This window comes from Heterocephalus glaber, unplaced genomic scaffold (genome assembly GCF_053883595.1).
Source record: "Heterocephalus glaber isolate CG9 unplaced genomic scaffold, H.glaber_assembly_v1.0 deba00001737, whole genome shotgun sequence".
In the NCBI taxonomy this organism is placed as follows: Eukaryota; Metazoa; Chordata; class Mammalia; order Rodentia; family Bathyergidae; genus Heterocephalus; species Heterocephalus glaber.
The window spans coordinates 1,606,740-1,632,224 of record NW_028258445.1 but is presented as its reverse complement, the minus strand read 5'-3'; the positions used below and the strand labels follow the sequence as shown (position 1 = coordinate 1,632,224).

Sequence of the window (25,485 nt, the reverse complement as noted above, 5' to 3'; positions counted from 1 at the left end):
GAAATTGATGTCTAGTTTCTTTTTTAAATGAGTAGAAACGAATGATGGAATATGAAGACTGAATAAACAGAAAAATGAATACAAATGGAATTTACAAAGTGAGTAGAATAGGCTCCAAGTATTCATAAAAATCAAATTCCATAGAGAAAATATAAAGATATTATACATCCAGGCACACATTCTAATACGCATGCACACAGGAAAACAAGTAAAGAAGGCAAGCAAGTGGGGGCACACCCCAATGTGTGAAGAACTGAAACAGGAGAGACAAAGTTCTAATAGCCCAACAGATAAATGAAATCTCCAGGAAACATAGGACCAGGTATTTCTCCAAAAACAAAGTATTAGTGGGCTGTTGTAAATAGGAATAGTTTTCAACCTTACTTAGTAATCAGGAAAACAAAATTCATGCTTAGTTACAATTCATTCCATGTTACCAAAATCCAAAGTTACAGATGGTGATGTGCAACAGACTTTTTGGCATGTTTTGGTAGAAGTATAAATTGGTCACTTTAAATAATTTGACTCTACCTAGTAGCATGGAAAATATAGACATCTTTAGGCCGCTAACCATTCTTGGATCTCTACTTGGCTTTCTTGCTTTTGTGCACAAAGAGAGCTAGAAAGAAGCCAAGCATTCCTGAAAAGAAGAGACTAAACAGGTTGCCAAGTTACACCATGGAATACTACATAGCAAAGAAAATGAATGACCTAAGATAGAGGCATGCACATAAACCGATGTTACACACATAAAATTGTTAGGCTCGCTGAATTCCTCCCCAACTCTTTTTTCACATTTTTAATTTTGAGACGGTCTCCCTAACACTTTAAATTGCACAGCCTGGGCTGGAACTTGAAATCTCCCAGCCTTAGCCTCCCACAGTGCTGGGATTACAGTCATGCACCACCATGCTTGGCTCGAGTAATAGACCTCTAAAAATAAATAAGCTAGTTCCTACTCTGCAGGGTCTAAAATCATAGATGTCAGGGGACAAAACACCATGGAATGCATAACCGTAGAAGGAAAACATGTGAGAAAAGTAAATGTGAAAGACAAATCTGTGATGACAGTAAGTGCAAAGCTTCTTTCATCTGCACTGAAATATTTATCTGTAATACATGATAAAATGAAGACTCTCTTTTAACTTGTACATCAGAGACAAAATAAAGAACTCTACAAAGAAGCTGAAGCTAAATATTTTCTTGATATACAAATGCCACTGAAGTGAGAAATCTTTAAGCCCACCCAACCTTGAGAAATGCATTCCTGGGGGATTTACAGAGCAATATTTGTGGAACATACGGTAGGTAGTCTCTCGCTTCAGTGAGATATTCCAGCTGATTTTGGTTCATGAACGCTGCTAGAAGCATTACAGAAATTCCCACCTGGCAAGACATAGTGGTAGCCTAAATCTTTAATTCTGCTTTCAGACTGTGTTTCTTCTTTGTGGTGAAGGCTTCAAACCTCTGGCTCCTCTGTGTGTGCACTTGTGCATGTGCGTGTATCAGTATGTGTGCCTGGATAATATATGCCCATAGATCCTTATCGGCTTTTTTCTTGTAATAGCTTATAGTGCTTTTACTTGGCTGTTGGGAAGGTCAAATAAAAATTCTTAGCACAAATGGTAATCTAGGGTTTCTGGCACAACACCATTCCTATACGTAGCTTTAAGTTCTCTGCACTTCATTTTAAATGGTTTTGGCTTATATACACCTTCCAGTAAAATGGTCTCAAATGATTACAGAAGGTAGACAATAATGACTATATAGGTTTTCCATGAAGAATTTAAATGAAATGGAACTTAAATGAAATGATAAATCAAAACAAAGAAAGATGCCATTTACAATAATACCCATGAAGCAGCCGGAAAGACATCAGTGCTGCAGTCTGTGGGGATTTCCAGTGCAACAACTTACTTGCAGATGTTGTCTTCCGGGTCCTCCAGCCCAAACCGCTCATCAAATGTAAGCTGTATCCACATATTTTCCTCTACTGCTACGAGTCTCCACACCAAGACCATATTCCTCGGGTAAGCGTGAGGGAATCTGGGGCTGTGAACAGTGCCATTAGCAGACACCGTAATGATCCTCTCGTGCTGGGGGTCTTGCACTCCTGCGGCAGAAACACAGAGGGACACATGCCCTGAGATCAAACATTTCAAGTTATTCCAAAACGATTCTTTATTCTTCACATTTTGCGCCAAACAAGTGTCAAATATGCAAGTCCAGTACCACCTTTTTTCTTCAGAAGTTATCCAGTAAGACTGTATTTTAATTTTATTGCAAAAATACCTGAGTCTATTTACATTTGAAAGAATAGGGAATTAGTCTTTATCAATCTAATAAAATGTTAATCACCAACTCCATTTTTTTGTAATCACGAACTCTTTTGGATTCCTAAAATTACAATAAAGCTGAGTGAAGATTCTATTTGCCAAGAAATTATCAAATATAAGCATATTACAATAAGAATATATTTGATATTCTATTTTGTACAGTACAAAATAGCATCTAAGTTCATTAGGGAATATTTTTGCATCTGTGAGATGAGATAGTTTACAACTGCTGAAATGTGTTACTAATAAATCTCTCCTTTTGATTAGAACTTTGGTGGGGAAAGAATGGAGGAGTAGGGTAGAATGGTACTTGGATATAGGTGTTCTTATACCCACTCAGGTGAGAGTCAACAATGAGAGGAAGTGCATAATGTGTATTTGTAAAATGAATGGTCATTTACACCCAAAACCCCACAACTAAGATAGTTACAGTCTTCAGACTATGAAAATCCATTTATCCCTTTTAAAATTGCAATACAAAAACTTTTAACTGTCTTTTATTCAACTTTTAATATGATTTCCTACAAATTTTTAAAAGCCTTAAGCAGCTGCACCCTGAACATATGATGTAAGGCATAGTGAAACAACCCAAAAATTTGGGTGTAGTTCTACATACTCTTCGTATCAAGAGAATGATGAATATTAACTATTAAAATTAAATTTATAAACTGTGTTTTCAAATATTTTTTTAAAATGAGCTATCCTCATATATTCAGTTTTCTTCCAGTAATCTACATATTTTGGAGGTGTTTATGTTTAAAATAGCAGCTTATACTTTGGCATCTAATATTTTAATTAACTTTCTCCATAGCTATTAGAATGTAGTAGCTGCCCAATGGTCTCAGCAAACACCTTATATCTTAGGTGTTCCTCACAAATGAAGTGGTGTTGACTTTTTCACATACAATCTGGAGAAGGGCATGTCTATTAAAAGATCTGAATTCTATTTTTAAATCTTCAGTCAAAACCAAAGTTCTTGGCTAAAATGCGTATCCTTAAATTTGTGTTTACATATTTTTTCTCTATAATTCCTAACTCGGTTGGACTATAATTAAGTATGCTTTAGAGATTAACAAGCTAGGTTCTATTTGTGGTAAAAGAATTGTAAATTTTCTTTTAAGTTAAATTGCTGCTCCCCCAAAATTCACCCCAACATGGAGTGAGGTTTGCCGCAAGCACATGTGATTTTCAGATGACCGGAAGCTGCATGGGAATCTCAAGCAACTTGGCCTCTAGTCAAAGGAAGGAAAGAAAGACAGAGGGAGGGAGAGGGGGAGGGTGGAAGGGAGACAGGGAAAAACCAAGGGGCCACAAACACTGACTCCCACTGGATCACAACTCTATGCTTGCAGTTAAGTTGTTTAAACATCCGTATTTTCAAGCATACAACATCACTAGTATTTTAAGGATGACATAAATACATAGGATTGATTTTGTGACTATTTCAATGAAACTTTGTTTTTCTTATACCAAGGAATGATTTACTCAAAGTACCAATGAAATAAAATACAGGCTATAGTCAAATCACTAAATTGTTGACATGATCTTTTTCACGATTTATCCTGAGATAGGAATACATCTTACATATCTGAGATAATAAAAGAAGAAATACACATAAATACTAAATTTAAAAAATTATATGCAATGTCAAATTACCTGACCCGCCTTTCTTAAGGTAAAAATACTGGAAACTAAAATCAAGTAAAAATAGAAAAAAAGAGAAAAATATGAAGATTAATAATACAAATGTGAAATTATTAACTATATATACATATATAACTCAGTTATATAGATATATCTATGTTTGAATAAATTTAGCAATAAAACCCAAGCAATTCCATAATATTTGGCACTTATTACCTACACTTGGAACTTTAAAAGATTTATTTACTATGGATGAAAGAGTATAGTAGTAAGAGAATCATAAAAAGCAATAAAAAATGTGATCACTCAAAATGTTACACTAATAAAGGTAACACTAAAACAGAAGTTTCTGGACAATATGCAACTCATAAAGAAAGATAAATCAACCTTGTCTCTAAGCTAATATTTTAAGTTGACTTTACCAGAAAAGGAATGAAAATGAGGCAAAAAGAAACAGACCTCCAATCTCGGTTTGGTTCGGGAGGTCTAGAGAGTCCCACTTCCTTGACTCACGAAGACTGGCTGTTGCAATCTGTCCAACAGAGCTCCTAGGCTCCACAGACCACCCCAAGAGACGTCCAAGGAGTGTACTTCCAGATGCCTTATTTTCGAATTATGTACAAAGCTGTTTAAGAGTCCCTACATCTACTTCCAAACTTTACTTGATAAACCCATAAAATCGCTGGTACTATTTGCCTTTTGTTAACTGGTTTTTTCTGCCTATGATAATCCTGCCTTGTGCTTATCTTGCTGGCTTGTTCATATAACTAATTAGCAAATCTCATTTTAACAGCAATTGAAACCTTATGGCAATGAAACACAGACACACAACTGTATGCAGATAGATATACATAGATATCCAGTGACTCCATGATTTAGTAAACTTCTGCCTAGAAAATCCAGAGTAATTTCATCCCAACCTTACTGTATTTGAGAAAGAGAGAGAGACAAGATATAACTGAATTCCACAGCACTGATAAATGTATCCCCATCAACTGAATCTATATGGAAGCACCCGATGGCTATGCTTATTATTTTAATTCTGACTATAAATACAAAAGTATGATAATACTTATACTGGAGAGAAAATCAGACTAGTTTTTGTTTCACTGCAAGCTCAATCTACCATTTCTTCACACTTTGGAAAAATATCAGAGCAAAAGAAAATCAAGAAAACTAGCATTATCTACCTTAAAATTAAATCTGCAAATTAAAGGATAAATAGCCACTAAGGGGGAAACTAGAAGGGATTGCTATATGAAGCAAACTACAAAACTGCTAAAATTATCTAAGATCTGTCCGATTGAGGCTCCTGGGCTACTTATCTCAGGAGACTGCTCATTATTGCTCTTCTCAAGGGAATGAAAGGCCGAAAGTTATACCCTGAGAACCTGTCATGTGTCAGGTGGGTGCCATCCAGGAGCTATGGACACCAGACACTAACCAAAGCCCCATCCTCTTAATGTGACAGCTTCCAGGTCTGGAACTAATATCACCTCTGGGGCAAGGATTCTAATAAGTTAATACTCTACTAGCAAAATTCAGTTCAAATGCTGTCTTTTTAGAAACATGATTGGTGGTTGTACACTCCTTCAGGACTGCATATTTTAATCATAATACATCTGTTCATTTTTTTCCTTTTTTCCTAGCACACTATGATTTCCAGAGGCAAATGATTTTTACTGATGTCCAAAACTGATACTAGATCAGTGCCTGGCACATGTAATGTAACGGCCTAATGCACGCTGAGAGTATAAATAAACTTGATATCCTCCAACAGGACAAAATAATTTTACATGTCATTTCCGAATTTCTTTTGCTATTCTGAAGTTTACAAGATAAAGATACAAACATTTTACAATGTATATCTTCCATTCCGGTCCTTCAATTCACACTAAATGGGTATTTTGCTCAAAGTTCATCTGTCATAATCTACACACACATACACACACACACAAACACACACACACAAACACCTATATGATTCGCTATAATTAAATTTGCATATGATTGTATATATGAAGAAGGTGACAGGCCCTAGAGAACTCACTATTGAAATTTGCCATTTTCTCAATATGCCTCCGTATTTGTGAACATAAATCATGTTCTATAACTTCGACACACTCTGAGAATGCCACAGTTATAGGAATGAAAGTGCAAAACATGGATCAATTGACAATAAAATCGGTTACTTTAGGTGAGTCACTTGATAGCTGAGTTTTCTTACAAATGAGATAAGCAAATGATATGATATTTATTTAAAGTCAAAAAATTACAAAGCTAACTCTAAGTAAAGGAGAAACATCTCATGAATACAACTCGAATGGAATGAAAAAGAAAACTTGCTAATGAGTACCCAGTTTCCTGAGGTCCTGGGATAGAAGAATAGGATGAAAGACAAAGAGCAGGACTGGCCCGATGTGTGATGGCTCCAGCTTCACCGGGGTCCAACGGATTAAGCAGAAGCAGTAAGTGCAGGCAGTGATGTGAACTATCCAATTCCCTCCAACAAGTTCATTAAAGAGGGAGAGAAAGAAGCGTCCTTCTAGAACTGTACCATTTCCTGATGCTGTCTTTAAATAGGGTCTGGACTTCTCTTGCTTCTAAGGAGAAGTACAGGGATTGAGTCAGTCACCTCTTCTCACACCACGGCAATTGCAGCAAATGGGGCGAAGGTTTGGGAGGCGCACAGCACAGCTGCCAGAGGCCCAAGGGGGAGGGAAATGCTCTGCCCCTTCCCCGCACCCCCATCCCTAGGCAGCAGCGACTTCCTGGTAAAGTCAGGGCTGATTCTACCCTGAAGACCCTGGAAAAGTAACAGCAGCGAGTCCCCAACATCGCATGGGGTCCCTGCAACGGGCCAACCCGAGGGAACCCAGCGTTTTTTTCTTCTCAACATTCGAGGGGAAGCAATTTGGGGTGAAGACATGAAATCCAGTACCACGGTGGCCACTTAGCCTCCATAATGGAACTCGATGTGAGAAATCCCGCGCACGGAAGGGGCGTAGGTCACAACACAGAGAAGTGGCCCTCATCTGAGCTCAAGCTGCACAACCGAAGTTCCCCTGTTGGTGATTTCCTGAGGCACCATAGCATGGTGCAAGCCTATTATCCTTGGGCGGGGGTCATTAGTATTAGAAAAAGATCCAGCAAGGAGGCCCTACACACCTTTTTCTTACTGAAGTATGTGATTTAGAAACAGTAAAGATTTGACCACATGGTATTTTAGCTTTTGGGTAATAATAAAAATAACTTATTTTGGTTTTATATAATAAGACTTTAAAGTGACGGCTCAACTGTGGACGACAAAACTATGAATCATCTTCTTATCTTCTTATTAGGGTAAATACTCAAATATACAGAGACTCTCCTTAAAGCCTTTACATCACCAGTTATAACACACACACACACACACACACACACACACGCAGACAGGGTGATGCAGTGAGATGCATTTAAGCAGTGGTGTTACTCTATGTCATGCTGTCCATTACCTCAGATACCACAAAGAGGCAGGAAAAAGAACATGTAAAAGAGATAAATAAGGAATAATTCACATTATAAAAGAGACATTTACCTAAAAGATGAAGAGATTCAGTTTATGTAAAAATTTAGTCAATGTAGAAAGTTTTAATAAATTATCAGGAGTTCTGAAATACTTCAAGCAACAAAATACATATATATCCAGTAATACTGTTATGTCGAAGACTAGCTGACAAATGAGCACAAGTTCATATTGCATCACCTATAAAGACAAATTTACTTAAGAGAAAATATTTTCAAGAATTATATACCTGCTTTGGAGGTCTACTAATTATCTACTTCTCTTGGACTTACAATTGACAAAATTCAGTTTGAGTTTCCGAGCAATTTCAAAAATTGGAAGTGGTTATCTATTTCTTTGAGGGCTTGAAATGTCTAGATAATATATGCCATTTTGATAAGAAGATATTTAACATGTATCAATGAAAATAATAAAATGATACCATACAGTAAATGATGTCCCTAAATAAAATGATGTCAATACAATAAAATGATGTCAATACAAACACTTCCATAGAAAAATGCAAACAGCCCCATTAGTTTATAGCTTTAACAAAAATTTAAAACTTTAGAAGTCTCTTTTAAAAGGTTAAACTCTGCATTAGGCAAGACAAATGAGTCCAAAGAAACAATAAAATAGCCTCAATGTATTCAGCTTAAAATACTAATGCTGAAAATTGGCTTCACTGCTTCCTGTTTTCATTTAGCATTTGATGTTCAAAACTAAATGCATAAAGGCCAGGGATTTAGCTCAGTGGCACTGTGCTTGCCTTGCAAGTGCAAGGTCCTGAGTTTGATCCCTGGTACTGCAAAAAGAAAAAAAAGAGTAATTGCGCAGAGTGTGTAAGTAATGAGTCTATGACTTGCTTATGAATTCTAGCAAAAGATAAGAAAAATAACAGATTCAGTCACATATGAAGCATGTCCTTCCATCTCATAGTGTGTATGTTGCTAAATGCTGTCCATAAGTGATATATGGCATTTACATTTCCGTAAGTAATATTTGAGATTTATAAATTATGTTTGTAGCAAGTTGCAGAGATTACTGCTTTGGTCTCAGCAGTAATTCTACATAATGACATCAAGAATAAATAAACAGCAATTAATGGGGACATGACTGCTACAGGCTAAGTTTAAATCAAATCTGTTTATCAATTTTCTAACCTTTCCACTTTGCTAGAAACCCCTACCTTACTATTCTACCCTTACCAATTCTTACTCATCTTAAAGTGATGTAAAACTATGAAATAAATAAGCCTGAGACCTTTAAAAGAAATGAAAACCTTAACTACTAAAATTTGTAGAATTTGGTGGAAATTTACAGTGGAATTACAGTGCTTAAATTTTATTTATACAAAAAATGTTTACAAAAAATGAAATTTTAATAATGATGAGAATACCCAATTGTGCCAAGGCTACCCCATCCCAGGTTATACTATTTTATCACTTAGATAAAATGGTCTATAATAAAAAGGTGACTAAGCATTAGCATGAAGATTTTCAGTATCTTTCATTCGAGAATTGGCTCAAATATATCCATTAGCAAGATTCTTCAGCAACAGCTACCTTTATGACAATTTTCAAATTGAGCCAAAGATCAAAGAACAAAAAGACTAAAAAGCAGGAGCTGAAATAGAGGAAGGAACACTCAACAAGATACATACTTTCACTCAGACTAGGAGTGAAAGTTGACTTTACCAAGCCCAACAGAAGTTCCACTTCTGAGTTTTCTCTCCCGTGCTCTATTATCATTAGTTCTTTCAGCACTATTGAAAGTGTTACTTCCCGGCCCTCTGAGCTCAGGGAGCACTCAGAGGAGGACACTCAGACTGGACACTGCTGGACGCCGCACGATCCGCGAATCTGCCTTTACCACACTTGTGCTGCTTATATGAATGACCCTAATCCCCACCAGCCAGCGAACGGCCCAGCTGCATGTACGACCTCCCTGAAGCGAGCAGACCTGTCCTAAGAGGATTTCCTTAAAAATTCTTGCCCTGAAATCTCATTTTGGGGATGGGAACTCTGCACCCACGCTGCCTATAAATCCACTCATTTTTCTTCTGAAAGAAATGTTACAGCGTCTGAAGAAATGGAACAAAGATAACAAGGAAATGTGGGGGTGAAGAGAAGACAGGAAAAAACTGCCAGATAAAATGTACAAATTACACTTTATCTAACTGCAGTGATTGTAACAGTACTAATTATCCAGACAAATGGGCTGCTACTCTTGTTCGCAAGTTAAGATAGGGCTTCTTAAGAAAGGTAATCATAACATCAGCTTAAAAAACAACTGCACTTATCTTTTAAAATACACAAATCACTTAAGGATCTATTGTTATACAATCATAAAAACTGCCAACGTGTCTATTTCGTAGCAGTCATCATAGTGCAAAATTTTATCACAATGCCATAATCTTGTTAAAAGTAAACCAATACAATTTCAAAAGATTTCGGACGGGAAAATAAATACCAAATTACACAAAACGAAACACCAATATAAATATGTATTAAGACGTACTCATCAATTAACAACAAAGTTTTAGTCAGTACTTTCTACTAAGTGAAATCTAAAAAACACCAGGGTACTAAATTACACCCTGACAAAGAACCATATGTCTGCTTTTTCTAAATCATAAAATTCGTCAGGTAAAGTTATTTTCAACACATCTGAGGATGGACAGAAATGAAAATACAGGAACTGCAATAAGCATACTGCAGTGTGGAGATTACTAGAATACGAAAATAGCACTGCAGCATCTGAATGACTAGAGAGAAATTTAGAAGCGCTGAGACAGACAAGACAGTCAGACAGAAAGGAAGACGTTCCTGTCTCCACTGGTCCAAGCTGAAGAACCAGGTAAGAATGTCACACCTGAGCAGATTCTCTCGCTTTAGGATGGTTTGTTATATCAACCTTATTACAGGAGTGTACAATAGAGTGTATGATAATAAAAGTTCAAAGATTCAGCGTAAATGGAAACATATGTTTTGCTTACCTTTGAAATGTTCTTTCTTGTCTTTTCTATGCCAGTCCAGATGCTTGGGTATAGTTCCTCCCTGCCAGCAGATGGAGATAGTAAAATTGAGTCTTGCGTGACCTCAAGTCCTAATCTAGGTGGTTCAGAATCTTCAGTTTCGTATTTTGGATGTTAAAAAACAAGTGATCAAAAAGACACATAAAGCTTGTCAAAAATCTGATTCAGTCAAATGAGCTTTTTATGCATGGCCATTTGCACTAATCTTTACAGGAGAGGGTCTTGGCTGGCATAGAAAAAAATAAAAGAAAGAGCATTATTTGGTAGGCTCCATCCCTGGACTTCTCAGTTTTCCCAGTGCCTTCGCATTCACTCAACTGATACTATTCATTATCTGCTCAGAACTGCTGGATACTGGGCAGGTCTCACACAGGTTATCTAATTAATGGTTTAATAGGCTTATAAAGTCTTAATTATTATTCTTGAACAGATTGTCCCTGAAATAGTACTGTTAAAGCTCCCTGTGGTAAGCTGACTCTCATGTGCCATGTTGGCTGGTCCTCCTGCTGCTCACTTACAGGCTTTGCAGATTTAGGTGGGATCACTACTTTCTTCTTTCTATCCAGAAAGGGACTTTGAGTGGGAAAGTCATTTGCTGGTAGTAAAATCTGATTTTGATTTTGTTGTAGTTGTTGTTGTTTCCATTGACTACAAGTTCCCCAGCAGTTTTCTAGGAAAGAATTCAAAAGGCTGAAGTGCGGTCACTTGGTAGACATTGAATGGAATATCAGAAATGTCAGGGTTCCAGAACAGAGCTGTGTGGAAATGTTTGTTTGAGGACCACACACTTGAGATCAAATTCAAGCAGGAAAGCACTGAAATGTTTGACTGATGATAAGAACTTCCAAACAATAAAACTATGATTTTCCCAAAGCTAATCCGGGAACATGTAAGCACCTCTTGAAGATGATAAAGCGAACTGAAGAACCCTAAAAACTGAATTGAACGGGATGAAATTATTCCTATTGTGTCAAGCAAAGCGCAACACTGTGCTACACACATAACATGCACTTAATAAACATATGTTGATTGGTTGAGCATCCTAGGAAGATCTTCCGGGCAATCATAGGAACATAATTTTGCAGATAAAATGACGGCTTATGGGCTGCAGCTTGGACTTCCACTGCTTTCTGAAAGTATTTTCTTATGTATCTATTTCAATACTAGGGCTTGAATCCAAGGCCTTTACACTGAGCTACAGCTCCAACCCTGAGGGGAGATTTTCATGCAGAATGTCGGAATGTCGAGGTGTCACTCCCAGGAAGCTGCTTTATTACTGCTGGCACTGACCAAAGGCTGAGTACCGAACGTGAACATGGGGGTAGTTGCACCCTTTTATAGGGTCTTTGTCTCCTGAGATGGACATGCACTAACATTCTATGGTCTGGTTGGGTGTGACTTCCGTTACAGAGTGACATCAGAACACGCATGCACACAGGGAGGCTGATATCACTACACTGTAAAAAGTCGGGGTGGGGGGGCTCTATCGCTTCCCCCATTTTTTAGTTTGAAACAAGGTTTCACATTAAATCACTAAATTGCCCAGGCTGGGCTCAAACTTTTGATCTTCCTCCCTCAGAGTGCGAGAATTACAGGAAAAAATTGCTTTTTCATCATTGCTTTCTAAATGTGCTTTGAAGAAGAACTGACAAACAAGTCACATCATATATGAAAAGACAGCAGCAACCTATTTTGATGACATAAATTATTAAGTTCATCTTTGGAGTTACTTCACTATCATCTTCATGATCTATAAAATAGAACTTCTAACAAGTATTTCATCTAAAAAACCTCATGTTCAGGAAAGAAATTATTAGTTACTGTCTAAAATCAAAAGTCAACTATTTGTTTTAAAAGTAAGATCCCCCCTGTCTTAGCAAGACCTGGGAGTCACATATATACTGATAAATGAACAATTTGACATTTTCTGTTCACCGCCCCCCATAATTCCCAGTTCAAAATCTGTCTGAGACAGCGTGATGCTTTTATTTTTCTGTCCCAGATGGGAGGTACAAAGGTAATGCTGAGAACTGCTTTTCACTACTGTGGTGTGACAGGAAAATACAGTAGCACCATTATGGGAATGAGCATGCCAGCAAGATGACCCAGACAGAAGAATATCACGGTGTAGGAAACTGGTGAGACAAAAACAAACCTTAACATGATCTACTGAATAATGTCTGTAATCCTCTGTTCCTTTACAATTGCTCTAATTATAAAACTAGCCTTCAAAATTCCTCCAGCATGTTCAACTGCGGAACCAAGTATTTAAAAACAAAAGCTATATTTTGATCCTTTTAAGCCAGTGTCTTGGGAAAGTTTTCAGAATGTGATGAAAGGTATGGACGCCCAAACCAGAAAATTATACATCTAAATATACCTTTGCAGAGTTCCCACACAACAGCAAGAAGCTTCCAAACACTTCCCCAACACCCAGAAGCTGTCTACTAACCATTTTATCTACCTGACAATCAAGGTGGACCACGCTTTCTCTAAGAATAGCTCTGCCATTATAAAGCAAAACAAAGTAGGAGTTTTCATTCCACAGTCAGAAGAACCAAGAGGTATCTCGGTTTTGTTTATTTACTGTTTCATATTGCAGTGCCTAGCACCAAACCCCTGGCCTCCCACAGGCTATGTAAGTGTTCTACCACTGAGCTGCATCTCCAGTCCTTTGTGATGTTTGCACGCACACACACGCGTGCACACACACACACACGCACACATAGTATAGCATGTTTTTTACATAGACATAATGACAGTATTTCTCATACATCTAATGCAACTGTATAAAAGTATTTAACTTACGGTCAGGAAAAATGTACCTTCAATGAATAATTTAGAATCTCAGAATTCTTTACAGTTATTATTTAAAAAAATAATCTGGCTGGGAATGTAGGTCAGGATACAATGCATCATTAACATGCACAAGGCCCTGAGTTCAATCCTCAGCTAAGAACCTCCTCCAGAAATCAATTTTTCAGGACAAATTTTTAAGGATTTATTATCAAGAAATATTTCTGCAAAAGAATATAAGACTTAATTCAATAGTACTCCTATATTTCAATGGAAAGATTTATTCACTAGCTCTCCCAAAATTTGAAGTATGCCAGGTTTTTTAATATAATTAAAATGGCAAGCCATGCAAACATTTTCAAGACTGATTTTAAAATTGTTTGCTATCGATGAACTACCAGCTACCAATGAGAGAAAAGGACAGCTCCTGGTTCACCTTTTTTACCCCTTTCCACTCTGTGGCTTGCCACCACTCACTACTTTGCAAAGACCACAGAACTGCGACCCCTTGAGCTGGAGTTGTCTTTTCTTCAAGATTTTATCCTTAGTTATTTTTGTATCATTTCGAATCCACGCTCCTTGTAGATGTAGCCATAGCTCCAATCTCTCAAGTCACAGAATCACATCCTCCTCTGACCTCATGACCACTTTCTGAGCCCAATTTCCTCCTCTTCTTTACTTTCTAATTTCTACTCATGGGATCACTATGTTGCCTACCGGTTGCCCCCCCGGCCAAAATCACATCATTTTGTACTTTAACTTTTGCTTATGACAGTACTGTCAATTTAATATGGTTAGAATAAAGTTAAACATGGTCAAGCACGTATGGTGAAAGCTCGATATGTATTCCTTCTTATTATTTTTGTGGTTCCCTTCAGCAGGAATCACTCAACTTGCTCATACACTGCTCTTCGTCTTCCTTCGCAGAGGGTCACCTTTCCAGCTCTCCACCCCAAGAGTTTTGTTTTCTTCAAGCAACAATATGATGGACATATGTGTGCCTTAAGGCTATTTTAAGTGAATAGATAACCTGATATTTAAGAGTCAAGTTAGGAAGTAAAATATTTCACCTTATTGCCTATTCATGCCCGTTCTTACTAAACTAAGTTTCTACGTGAATAAAGTTTACAGTGTAGCTAGTTCTGGTTTGAATTTTATTCTTTATGTCTCCTTAATACTTTTGCCATACACAAAGGTTTCATTTTAGCATTAGCCCAACTGGAAGTCTTCTTTGTCTAATTTAAAAAAAAATTCCTTGCATAATGTCAGAAAGACATTTTTATATGTCACTTTATGTTTTAAAATATATATTTATTAAAAATAAAATACATAGGTATTTATGATTGGAATTGCATTTAGTTTCCTTTCCCATGTGCACAGTGATTATTATCACTCACTGTGAAATTCAGACTTTCTTCCTGTGGCTGGTAGCACAATGTTACACACGTGAATCCATCTCTGCCCTGGGTATCGTTTCTTACACAAAAACATGTTGTTAATTATCATAAAGACTGATGCCTTGTCTGATCTAGTCCCTTCTTTCCTTCTTTCCTGTCTCTTTGTGGTACTGAGGATCACACACAGGGACCAGACAGGGCCTCTACTACAGCCCTGCCCTGCTTCTCTACCTGAGTACAGATTTGCCAATCAAGTGCCACGAAACTGTAAGAATTTCATTGTAACTATGTTTGCTTTATAAAATTAGGAAGATTTTACATAACTATACCATTCAATTTACCCACCAGTAATCCCAAGATCACTTGTCAAATTGTTTACATTTTATATGTGCTTTTCCTTCCAATACTAGTTAAATAACTCCAAAGACAGTTACTGCAGATAAAGGAGGCCAAACATAACATGCCCATAACAACCAACGAGCCAGGCCAATACACTGTCAGCTAGGAAATGCCAATGTTAGCTTTGGCGCAACGGCCCGAAGCCTATCCAAGAGCACAGAATAAAAACAGATGGATATGGGAGAGGGCAACCACTGCTTTCTCCTTCATGAGCCACAGATGTGAAAATTCTTCAAGTATTGGTTGCCTCGTCCCCAATTTGAAAGACCTTATCCTACTTTAAATCACATGCATAGGCTTCATTGGTTCTCTAGTCACTATTAAGTTTTAATTATTTCCACAAAGACCTTATATAACTTCATTTAAAGAGCAGTAATTAATGGCTATGTAATTAAGTGGTTATGAATAGGATCTTTTCTTTTTTATATTTACCATGGAGGTCTTCACATATCACATTAAGTTTTTCCTTAGTACTTAGAACTCTGAAATTGTCTCACTTGACATAGAATCAGCATTATCGTTTTCCTCTCCCTTCAGAGGGTATGTTCCCCAAAAGCAGGGATGTCCTCTGTCTTGTTTAATCCGACGTCTCCAGCAACTAGTGGAGTACATTGCCATAGGTGATACAAAACACACATCTGCTGAATGAATAAATTTATACTTAATGACACAGCTTAAATGTATCTATACCAATAGACTTTGTCTTAATTGCTTATGAATTTATCATCTTCCCATCCAGTAAGAAAATACCAAAAACACATGAGATCACAGCAGAAGCTGGTAATAAATTAGGAAAAAAAAGAACTGACTTTCCTATTCACATCTCTACTGATTTCTTCTTCCCTTCATGTCTTTCTACATTCATTATCCTCTAATGTCTTTGTTTAACTCTTATTTTACCTTCATAGGATTTTCTTCTGCTGCTTTTCCGCTCTCTTACCCATGTATTTCACCCGAAGCAATTTCCTTAGAAATAAGGCTTCAAGTGTTTCAGAACAGATAGTATTTCCTAGTGTTGTAAAACCACAAGGCTGAGGTGAGCTTAAGGAAATATTTTAAGTCTTGAATGAACAGGTGAGCACATGTCATGTTATTGTCTTCTGCTTGTAAGAAGGTTTCCTTCTGGGTATATGGTTTCTGTGAAATTAACTCTTCTCTATCATCTTCTCCAACAAGGTATCATCACTGAAGTATTTCAAGGAGTTTTATCCTCCTCACTTACAAATGAGTTGATATTATAAAGTTGCTTTCATGGGGCTTATTAAGCCAAACTTATTTTTAATGAAATATAGGGTGAGCACTTCAAAGAACGCTCAATCTTCAGCAGTTGATCCATTAACACCATGAAGATTAAGAAGTCTTTTAACACTGAGCCATTTCCTAAGGGCAGCTAAGGGACTCCCACCAACACATGTCCACACATTTTCCTGGAATTTAACCCAATTTTAATAGAATTGTTTTGTCTATTAAGTCTTGTTACAGTTCCGTGCTTTGTAAAACCTGTTTGAAAGTTTCATTAAAGAAACTTAAGGGTAGAAAAATAATAGAAAACACCGAATGCTGAGTGCTTCTCAGCGCCAAATGTTAAAATTGATGGAAAAATCTTAGAGTCAAACAGAATGTGTGTTCACACACAGGAGCTATTTTGCATACACAAGCTGATGCAAAACACTGTGGGAAGGAAGAGGCCATCCTCAGGGCTTAGCCTTCATTCCTCTTAACTACTCAATTCCAAGCTGCAGCTGCAACTTCTCGTAAGTGGGTGCCAACACGGGGGTTTTAATTGGCTTACCATGGGAAGTGTACAGGAAATTCCTTGAAAGTATTAGCACTAAAATATTTTCCTGGCAAAGGCTGCACATCAAGAAAACAAACTAATAATTGCAAGAAACTGATGAGTCTAGCCAAAAAGTTAATGTGTTATTCTGATTTTGTGATTCACAGATTGACTGCAGATATAAAAAGTTGAAATGAATGAAGAACTTTACTGTAGTAAATGGGCCATGTGTTACCATGCTCAGCTATTTTAAAGCCTTCAATCATTTGTGCTCAATATGTGAATATTATGTTTTTACATATGGACTAAATATAAAGGGCATTTAAATTATTTTAATTCAAATGCAAATTACTTCAGAATATACTATTAGAATTCTCTCTCTATATAGAATTAAATATATATAATTCTATATATATATTCTATATATATAATTCTATATATATTCTCTCTATATACAATATAATTATATATATTATATAACATATAATATATAATATATATAACATATATAATATAATTATATATAATATATAATTCTATATATTCTATAATATATATGTTATATATAATATAATTATATATAATATATATAATTCTATATATATTCTATATATTCTATAATATATATGTTATATATAATATAATTATATATATTCTCTATATATATTCTATATATTCTATATATATATAATTCTATACATACTATATAAATGATTTATTAAGAAAAATGTACTTAAAATATACTCCAAAAGGCTTCAACTTTAATGAAGCTATTTTAAAAGTAAAAGTGTAGATTTAGTAACATTGCAGTCTACCAGTAATTTAAAAGAGTTGAAGACTAGGTCATTATATGGAAGTGGTCTTGTAAACAAACATTAGAATTTCACTCATGCTTCATACATGGAAGGATAAAGTGTAATCTGAAGACATACTAATGTCATGCTTATGATACTGTGCTACTGTTACTTGATTCTGAAAGCCTCCTCTCAAATGGTTTTTGTAATTAATCTACATTTTTAACTTCCTAGTAATTCAAGAGCAAATTTTGAAAAACTACTAATGAGTTAACACTCATCTATAAAACCACAAAAACACCTAACGTTACGTTACAAAAATAAATCTCTTATTAAAAGTCCAGGCACAAGATAAGATCATTAAAGCTCTAATTCGGCACTGTGGATTAACAATCATAGTGTTGTCCACTCCGATTAAACCACATCAGTCACACCTATGCCATGGACTGAGCTTGCCGTTTTGCATATGCTAATAAGATAATATAACAAAATGTATGTGCACACACATGCAGACACACATGCACACACCCAAGTCAATACAGCCAAAGCTTAGACAATTTATGGCACAGGTACAGAATTCCAGGGGAACCACAGCAGTGAATCTACAGCATGGAAGAAATGCAAACAAAACTTCATCTTTAAATCCAAAAAGCCGATTAAAGATTTGTTGTTTCTAGCACACACATTAGCAGTCTTGGGGCAGTCCAATGGGAACACCTTGCTGACTCAAGACTTCAAAGGGTCAGCCTGCAACTGAGTTCTTACAAAGGCCCTGGACCCCCGGGCACGATGACATCATTGCATGTGAACACCCAAGACACAACTTTCGACACCTTGCGAACTCACGCTTTGCCACCTACGCTTATGGGCCTTCCCTATTCTTCAACAGACAGATGTGTCTAGCTTTCATCTCCTTCACTACACTGGATTTACTTAAGGCCACAAGACACATGTTCTTATACACTCCTTTCAGCATTCCATATTAATCTGTCCAACAGAATCTCACATCACTCGATCTTTAATAACAAATGCTTTTGTATGAAACAGGCACTTTAGAAAGTACATAGCTATTTTAGAACTGCTGCGAATTTTATAATTCATTTGTGCTTGTAGTCTTCTGTTGAAATCCTTACATTGAAAGAATGCACACATATATAATTATAAATGAATAGAGATTTAATAATGCATGAGACATTTACTATTAACTATGAACTCCACTTCTAAGACTAGTGTTTTTCAAGTACACTTTATGCATTCATCTCTCTAGCAACACAAGGGAAAAAGAATAGGTTGTCAGAGCTGCTGTCTCCTACCCACAGAATCTCAAAGCGATCATGACAGCCAAAGCTTTCTATGCTATTCTGCTCAGTTTTTCTGGACCACTGTTTTTGAAAGTGGATAATTATACCATGAGTGGTTCTTAATATGCTTTTCAGTAGTACATAAAATGATGTGTTATTTTAACAACTGATCATTCATTTTACAGATAATAAATACATTCAAATAATATTTTTTCTGTGGATGTTTCCTATGCCTTTCTTTTACAATTTTTTAAAGAAAAAAATTTTCTCAATGTCAGGAAAAATATTTAGAGAATAACAGCACAAATTGATATGATTTTGGTAAAAGTTGTGAGTCTGTAATGGGCTATATTTTAAGTTTTATGATGAAGATTCTAAGTTCTATGAATATGGAACCAAGGCCAATGTGTTCACTGTTTTAATCCCTAAAACACACTTTGGATTTATTATGCTGTTAATAACATTCAACGAAAGAACACATGTAAGTGATATACAAGTGAAAAGCTCTACCATTTGCCAAAAAGATCACAAATATTATTCCTGAACAAAAAACCATCTTCTATGCAAAGTACCTCAAAGGATACCAACCTAGTAGCTTTTTGAACATTACCTCTGATATGTGACATTAAATTATGAAAAGCTTTCAAAATATGATGGGTGATATAAAACACAGCTGTGTGTTATATAAGTAACAGATTTAAGCACAATAAATAAGGAAGGGAAATATACACCATAAAATGTTTTCAAAGAACTAAATATATCATGGGGTCGACCAAGCTCTTTTGAATCCCTTAATCAGCTTTGAAGACCTGAACATAAGGGACACTTACAGTGGCTTCTAAGATAGGCTCTGGAAGTGATGAAGACTTGAACTGAAACCTATTACTGCTGAGACAGTTGATAGATCCTGACCAGAATTTCCACAAATGACAAACTCAATCAAGTAGAAACAAAATATAATAAACCAGCAGCCTAGCTACGATTCCACTCAAGAAACAAGAAAGCCAATCTACCTGAAATAAAGGAAGGAAGCTACTTAATATCTTCACTCAGATGTCTCCTGATCAGACACTCTGTTTCTAGGAGACCAAATAAATGTTTGTTAATTATAATTACAATGCCATTAGTACTGCTTACAACCTCATGTGTGCATGGCCATTGAGATATTAATTACAATTCTCAGACAAACAAAGCCAAAGCAATTGAGGGGTGCCATGAAAGAAGGGGAAATGACAGGTGCTGGGGTGCAGAGCAGGACACCGCCAGCCAACGGTCAGGCACAGGGCATGTTCAAGACACCGCTGGGAACCCATGGGGCTACATCTGCAGGTGTCTCTGACTCTGCTTTGGGGTCCAAGAACAGAGAATCGGAGGCACAGGGATTAAAGCTGTCCCAACCTCATGTCACAGATTTCCCACCACAGAGGCTGCCTGAGTCTCTTGCTCCCTGCTTGACTCTAGAGGACACTGTAAAGAGAAGGCCACCATCTCTAGGGGGCATATGGAGCCCTTTAAAGAAATCCCATCCTCTCTCTGCTAGTACCACCAGGTCTCATGAGATCTCCTAATTCAAACAGATAAATAGAAAAATAACTATAGGAAGACTATGAAGGAAAAAGCATTGTAGTACAAGCAAAAGGTGATTTTTGATCCTGACATATCAGAGGGGGGGAAAAAAACCTGTCTCAAAAAGGATTTAGCCCCAAAACTGAAAAAAATAACTTAAAAACTTTCATATGATTAATAAAATGCTGGGGAACCAATTACCCTGAGGCCGGTGAGAAGTCAACAGACAAGGAACACACAGAATAAGAGAACAAGAACTGCTCCCGAGGAAAGACACAGGAGTTGGAGCAGACACAAAATCAAATGCAAAAACCACAAACAACGCAACATGGTAGCCTGAGTGTGCAGGTAAAATATCTCCCTGTCTCCTTTACAGGTTTAATAAAAGAGGCTCTGTCTACGCCTAATCACTTCCCCATAGAATTTTAAATAATTCACCAACAAAAACATGGGGAAAAAGACTTTCTCTAAGATTCTCCTTGAAGAAAACTAATGCAAATAAGAAATCGGTTCTTTTTAATCGTGTAAAGACACCTGAGTAACATTCTCCTTATGAAAAGGCCCAAATACTGCATCTCAAATATTTTTGCTTGGCTACATCTATTCACCCTTTCAATCTCAGCACAGATGTCACCTTCCTCATCTGGCCATCTAAGGCCAGACCCATAACACGCTGCTTCCTAGCAGGCTGTATTTGTCTGTCATGGCACACATAATTAATGCAATTAGACCAGTTATTTGGTGTTTGCTTTCTCAGTTGAAGGTCAAGTTCTCTGTCCCAGTGCTTCCCTTAGGTTTGGGGCATGGAAAGTGCTTGCCAAGTATTTGTGAATTCCTAAGTGGGCGCGTGGGTGGGCAGACAGACAGAGGTCTCTCTGACTTACCCCTTTAGAACTGTGAGCAAATGAAAGATAAAACTGAGATTTACTAAGAGGATGTGAGCAAGGAGTAGTGAAGTCCAGTCTGAGTCAATAATTTCATACAGAGTTACCACAAAATGGTTCGGTAAAGTAAGATGTAACCCAAGTATGGCAGACAGAACTTGACTTGAGATAGAATTCACCAAAGAATATGACAAAAGTTATAATTAGTCAATCACTTTAAATAGTACTCCTTGGCTCAAAAACAGAGGTATCTTGCCAGTGAGAAATGAAGGAATACAAAGTTATTGCCCTAACATTCAAACATTCTCTTGCCTGTATTTCCTCTGTTACAGATTATTCTTTCAGTTCCATTTTATAATTCCCTAAGAGAGCCAGGGATTTGAAATTAGAAAACAATGACTTTCCACTAGAAAGAACTCCTACAAACCCACCCAGTGTCTAACTGACCTCTGTTTTTCCAAAGACTGATATGACGCCTGACACCTTATAGCTCCTCAATAATTAAACATGCCTGATTTTAACCCTCTGCAGGGATTTGCTTACTGTGTGATGAAGACTGATTTGAATAATATCTCTGCTTGCAAGGCAGATCAGTCTTCTATCAGTGTGGATAATACAGGTTGTCCAATTGAGCGTTTTATGTATAACATGCTCAATATGAGTTTCATTTTTTCACATTATTCACCCTTCTGGAAGTTTCTTTACAACTCTTTGAAAAACACATCAAAATTTAATCCTTCCACCAATCCTTCTTAGAAACCACACTAAGGAAAGGTTTGTCCCTGCTGGTTGATGGTGAAAAATAATTAAAATATTTTACCTCAAGAGGGGTGTTCTGGAAGACATATTTCCACCTTCTTGGTAACAAAAATAAGCTACCAAGATGTGAAGCCAACATCCAACCCCAGACAACAGTAATTGCAGAGCCACCTTGAGAAAGCAAAGCATTTTAGATCCCAGTTCCTCAGCCTTCAAGTTGCTTACTTAATACTAAATTGAATCTCTCTTTTTGATAAGAAGTGTAATGCAGTGAAAGACACAACACAGGGAGTTCTCTAAGGGTTCACACCCACACACATACAGAGCCCACAGACAAGTTATTGTCAGTAGCAAATATTATTTATCAACAATAAAGAAAAACGTGATCAGAGGCATTGTTTAAACCTCTAAACAAACAATAGGACATTTACTCCAAATTCTAGGGTTCTGTAGCGTGATTTATGGACATTTCCTAGCAGGTTTTACCATGCAGAAGTTCAGTTCTTGGGATTTTCAATAATTACACACTATTTTCCCTTTTCTGAAATAAACAGTTCTTTCAAAGCCTCCAGTAATCTGCAAAGTACAATTATCAATTACTTCTGTGATCATACATTATAAAGGCAGACATTCCAGACTGAACGTTTATCTCAAAAGTAGTAAGTATCCCGAATCTTACATAAGCCTCTGTTTAGCAATTTCTTCATTGAAACTGGACATTTGTATTTGAAACTGGACACTCTTCAAAACAATCTATGCTTTAATTTGGAAGTTGAGTCTTCTCAGTTTGGCATTCATTATTTTCAATGTCTTTGTAGTTTACTTTAAGCAAAGAATTTTCTGACCATGACATTCCAAGGTAAATAACTTCTATTAAGACTCAAGAACCTTAAGATAGTAACATTCTCCCTATTTCCAAAATGTCAAAATAATACAAACATATAATGATTGCACAACCCATTTAATGGGAGGAAAAGTAGAATACTATCGAGGTAATTATCCTTAAATATGCAATTGATTACCCTAAATATAAGAAAGCCTAACAAAGACTTAATCATGCTGTGAAAGTTAAAACTGCTGTACAGCTTGTGAATGCATGCCACAAACATGATAAAGAAGTGCCCCGAACTGCATATTGATAAGCATTCCTCCCCCTTCTTAAAAATGGTTACATTTTATTCAATGTCAGTCTTTCCTGAGAGTAAGTGAACCTAAATTTGGAAACAGGTTTTTCTAACACAATTTTAAGCACAAGTTCAAACGAATTGTTCCTGGATCGTTAGATACCTCTACCTTTCAGCTTCCACAGTATAACTTTAAAATGTCACTCATTAACAATGGCTGAAATCATCATTCGGTCTAGCCATAGTCATCAGTCATTCCTCAGCTCTTTGCTGAGTGTACCTTTTTCTGTGTCAGTGATTTACTCTGTACTCTTCTACACTGTCACAGTTTTCTACTCATGACTTTGTACCGTGACAAATGACCTTGGCGATCATCAGGTCCAGTTCCGGCCACGTACAGGTGAAGATTTGACGAGGTGCAATGGCTGCGTCAGAATCGTTTGGGTTTTACGGGGACTGAAATGGAAAATGCACCCAGGTGACTGCTGGATCTTACTCTGTCCCATCGCACCTTGCAGCATCACTTTCTTCTTCTATACTCACCTTTGCCTACCGCCAAAACAATGTGGGCCAAGTGTGAGCCTGGGGTTATGTGAACTCTTTTTGGAGATAGCAAATTCCGCAAATTACATTAGCACTGACGGACTGTCTTGACTGATGACAGTTCCCATGTGTAACATGCAGAAAAAGAAATTAATTAGAACACAGCCAGGTCCCATGCATTAGTACACGCTGCCGAATTAAAGCGGTCTTTGTGTGCTTACTTACGTTTCTTTTTGATAAAAGCAAGGATCTGGAACTTTTTTCCTTCTCTCTGGGTACGTCTTTTAAATATAAAGGTGGATATAATCTGCTACCTTAACTGACTGAATACTTAATGGTATCCTCAACCCTAAGGGTGACCTTCAGTGGTCTGCACCACTCCCCAGCTGGCTTGCACTTCTGCTAAGGGCAGCCCGTTCAGTCTGTGCATTCCAAGGCCACGGTCTCTGTGGGCAACCGCTCGCACCAAACTTGGGAATGAATCAAGGGACCCTCATCTCTACAGGGCACTTAGAAGTAATGCCTTCTGACTTTTAGTGGAGGAACTAAAAGCACTTATTCTGCTGTGGGTCTCAAGTATCCCTTCCCTTCTTTAAATTCTAGTTCTGCTTGAGGGACGGATCCAATCAGGAGGGGAGCTCCGGGAAAGCCAACACAGCAGGATGGTTTGGCCTTCTCCATGGGTCTGAAAGGGCATTTCTATCTTCTTGACTTCTTTTTGTCTTGGCTACAATGATAAAAATTTCTGAGACCAAGCCCAGAGCTGATTCCAACACACAAAAGACAAGAAACGGATGCCACGTCCAGACACCAGTCAAGGACTGTGGGGAAGCCTCGCTATGGTTTCCCAGAGCATCGAGCGCTGAAGTTCAGTGAGCTAGTAAATAATACGCCTTTTCTTGGACCATCCTGCCCTTAGCTCATCACGCAGAACCTAAGCTGCGAGAATTTCTTTTCCCACGAGGAAGGGAAAGTCTGACTCACAGATAAGAGATCATTCTATTTCTCTTTCTAACATTTCTCCAGCTGTGTGTTTGGACCCTGTCAAAGGTTAGCTAGTGGAACGTGCCGTGGTTGGTTCTGCATTCCCTGTTCTGTTCCACTGATCCATGGCTGCTTCTATGCCAGAGTCGTGCTGTTTTTATCACTGTAACTTTGTGATATACACTGAAATTCAAGGTAGTGATGCCTCCTGCTCTGCTCCTGTTGCCCAGGACTGCTTCTGTTATTCTGGGTCACTTCTGATTCCATGCGTATTTTAGGATGCTTTTCTTTAGTTCTGTGAAGAACGCTGTTGATATTTTCAATGGGATTGCATTAAATCTACATATTAGCTTTAGAAATATGACTATTTTGATAATGTTAGTTCTGCCACTGCAGGAACAGAGGCTAGCTTTTCATTTTCTGAATCTTCTTCGATCTTCTTTTTCATAACAGTTTAGTTTTTGTTATAGAGGTCTTTCACTTACTCAGTTAATTCCTAAGTATTTAATTTTTCTTAAAGCAACTGTGAGTACTACTGTTTTCCTAAATTCTTTCTCAGTGAGTTAATTATTGGTATACAGGAAAAGTATTGATTTTTGT

General features: G+C 37.1%; 1 protein-coding gene across 4 annotated transcripts in view; it reads right to left on the bottom strand.

The window, feature by feature from the left end:
• Pdgfc (platelet derived growth factor C) overlaps positions 1-25,485 on the bottom strand; it is a 178,177-nt gene that overhangs the window by 71,937 nt on the left and 80,755 nt on the right. For 2 of the 4 annotated variants that reach the window (XM_087200289.1, XM_087200287.1), the window contains 2 exons: positions 10,523-10,583; positions 1,918-2,113 (listed from right to left, as the gene is read on the bottom strand). In XM_087200289.1, coding sequence (XP_087056415.1) covers positions 1,918-2,021 — 104 coding nt within the window. In that variant the 5' untranslated portion in view covers positions 2,022-2,113; positions 10,523-10,583. The remainder of the gene's footprint in view (positions 1-1,917; positions 2,114-10,522; positions 10,584-25,485) is intronic. The other 2 variants (XM_004868546.4, XM_087200288.1) reach the window with 1 other exon arrangement.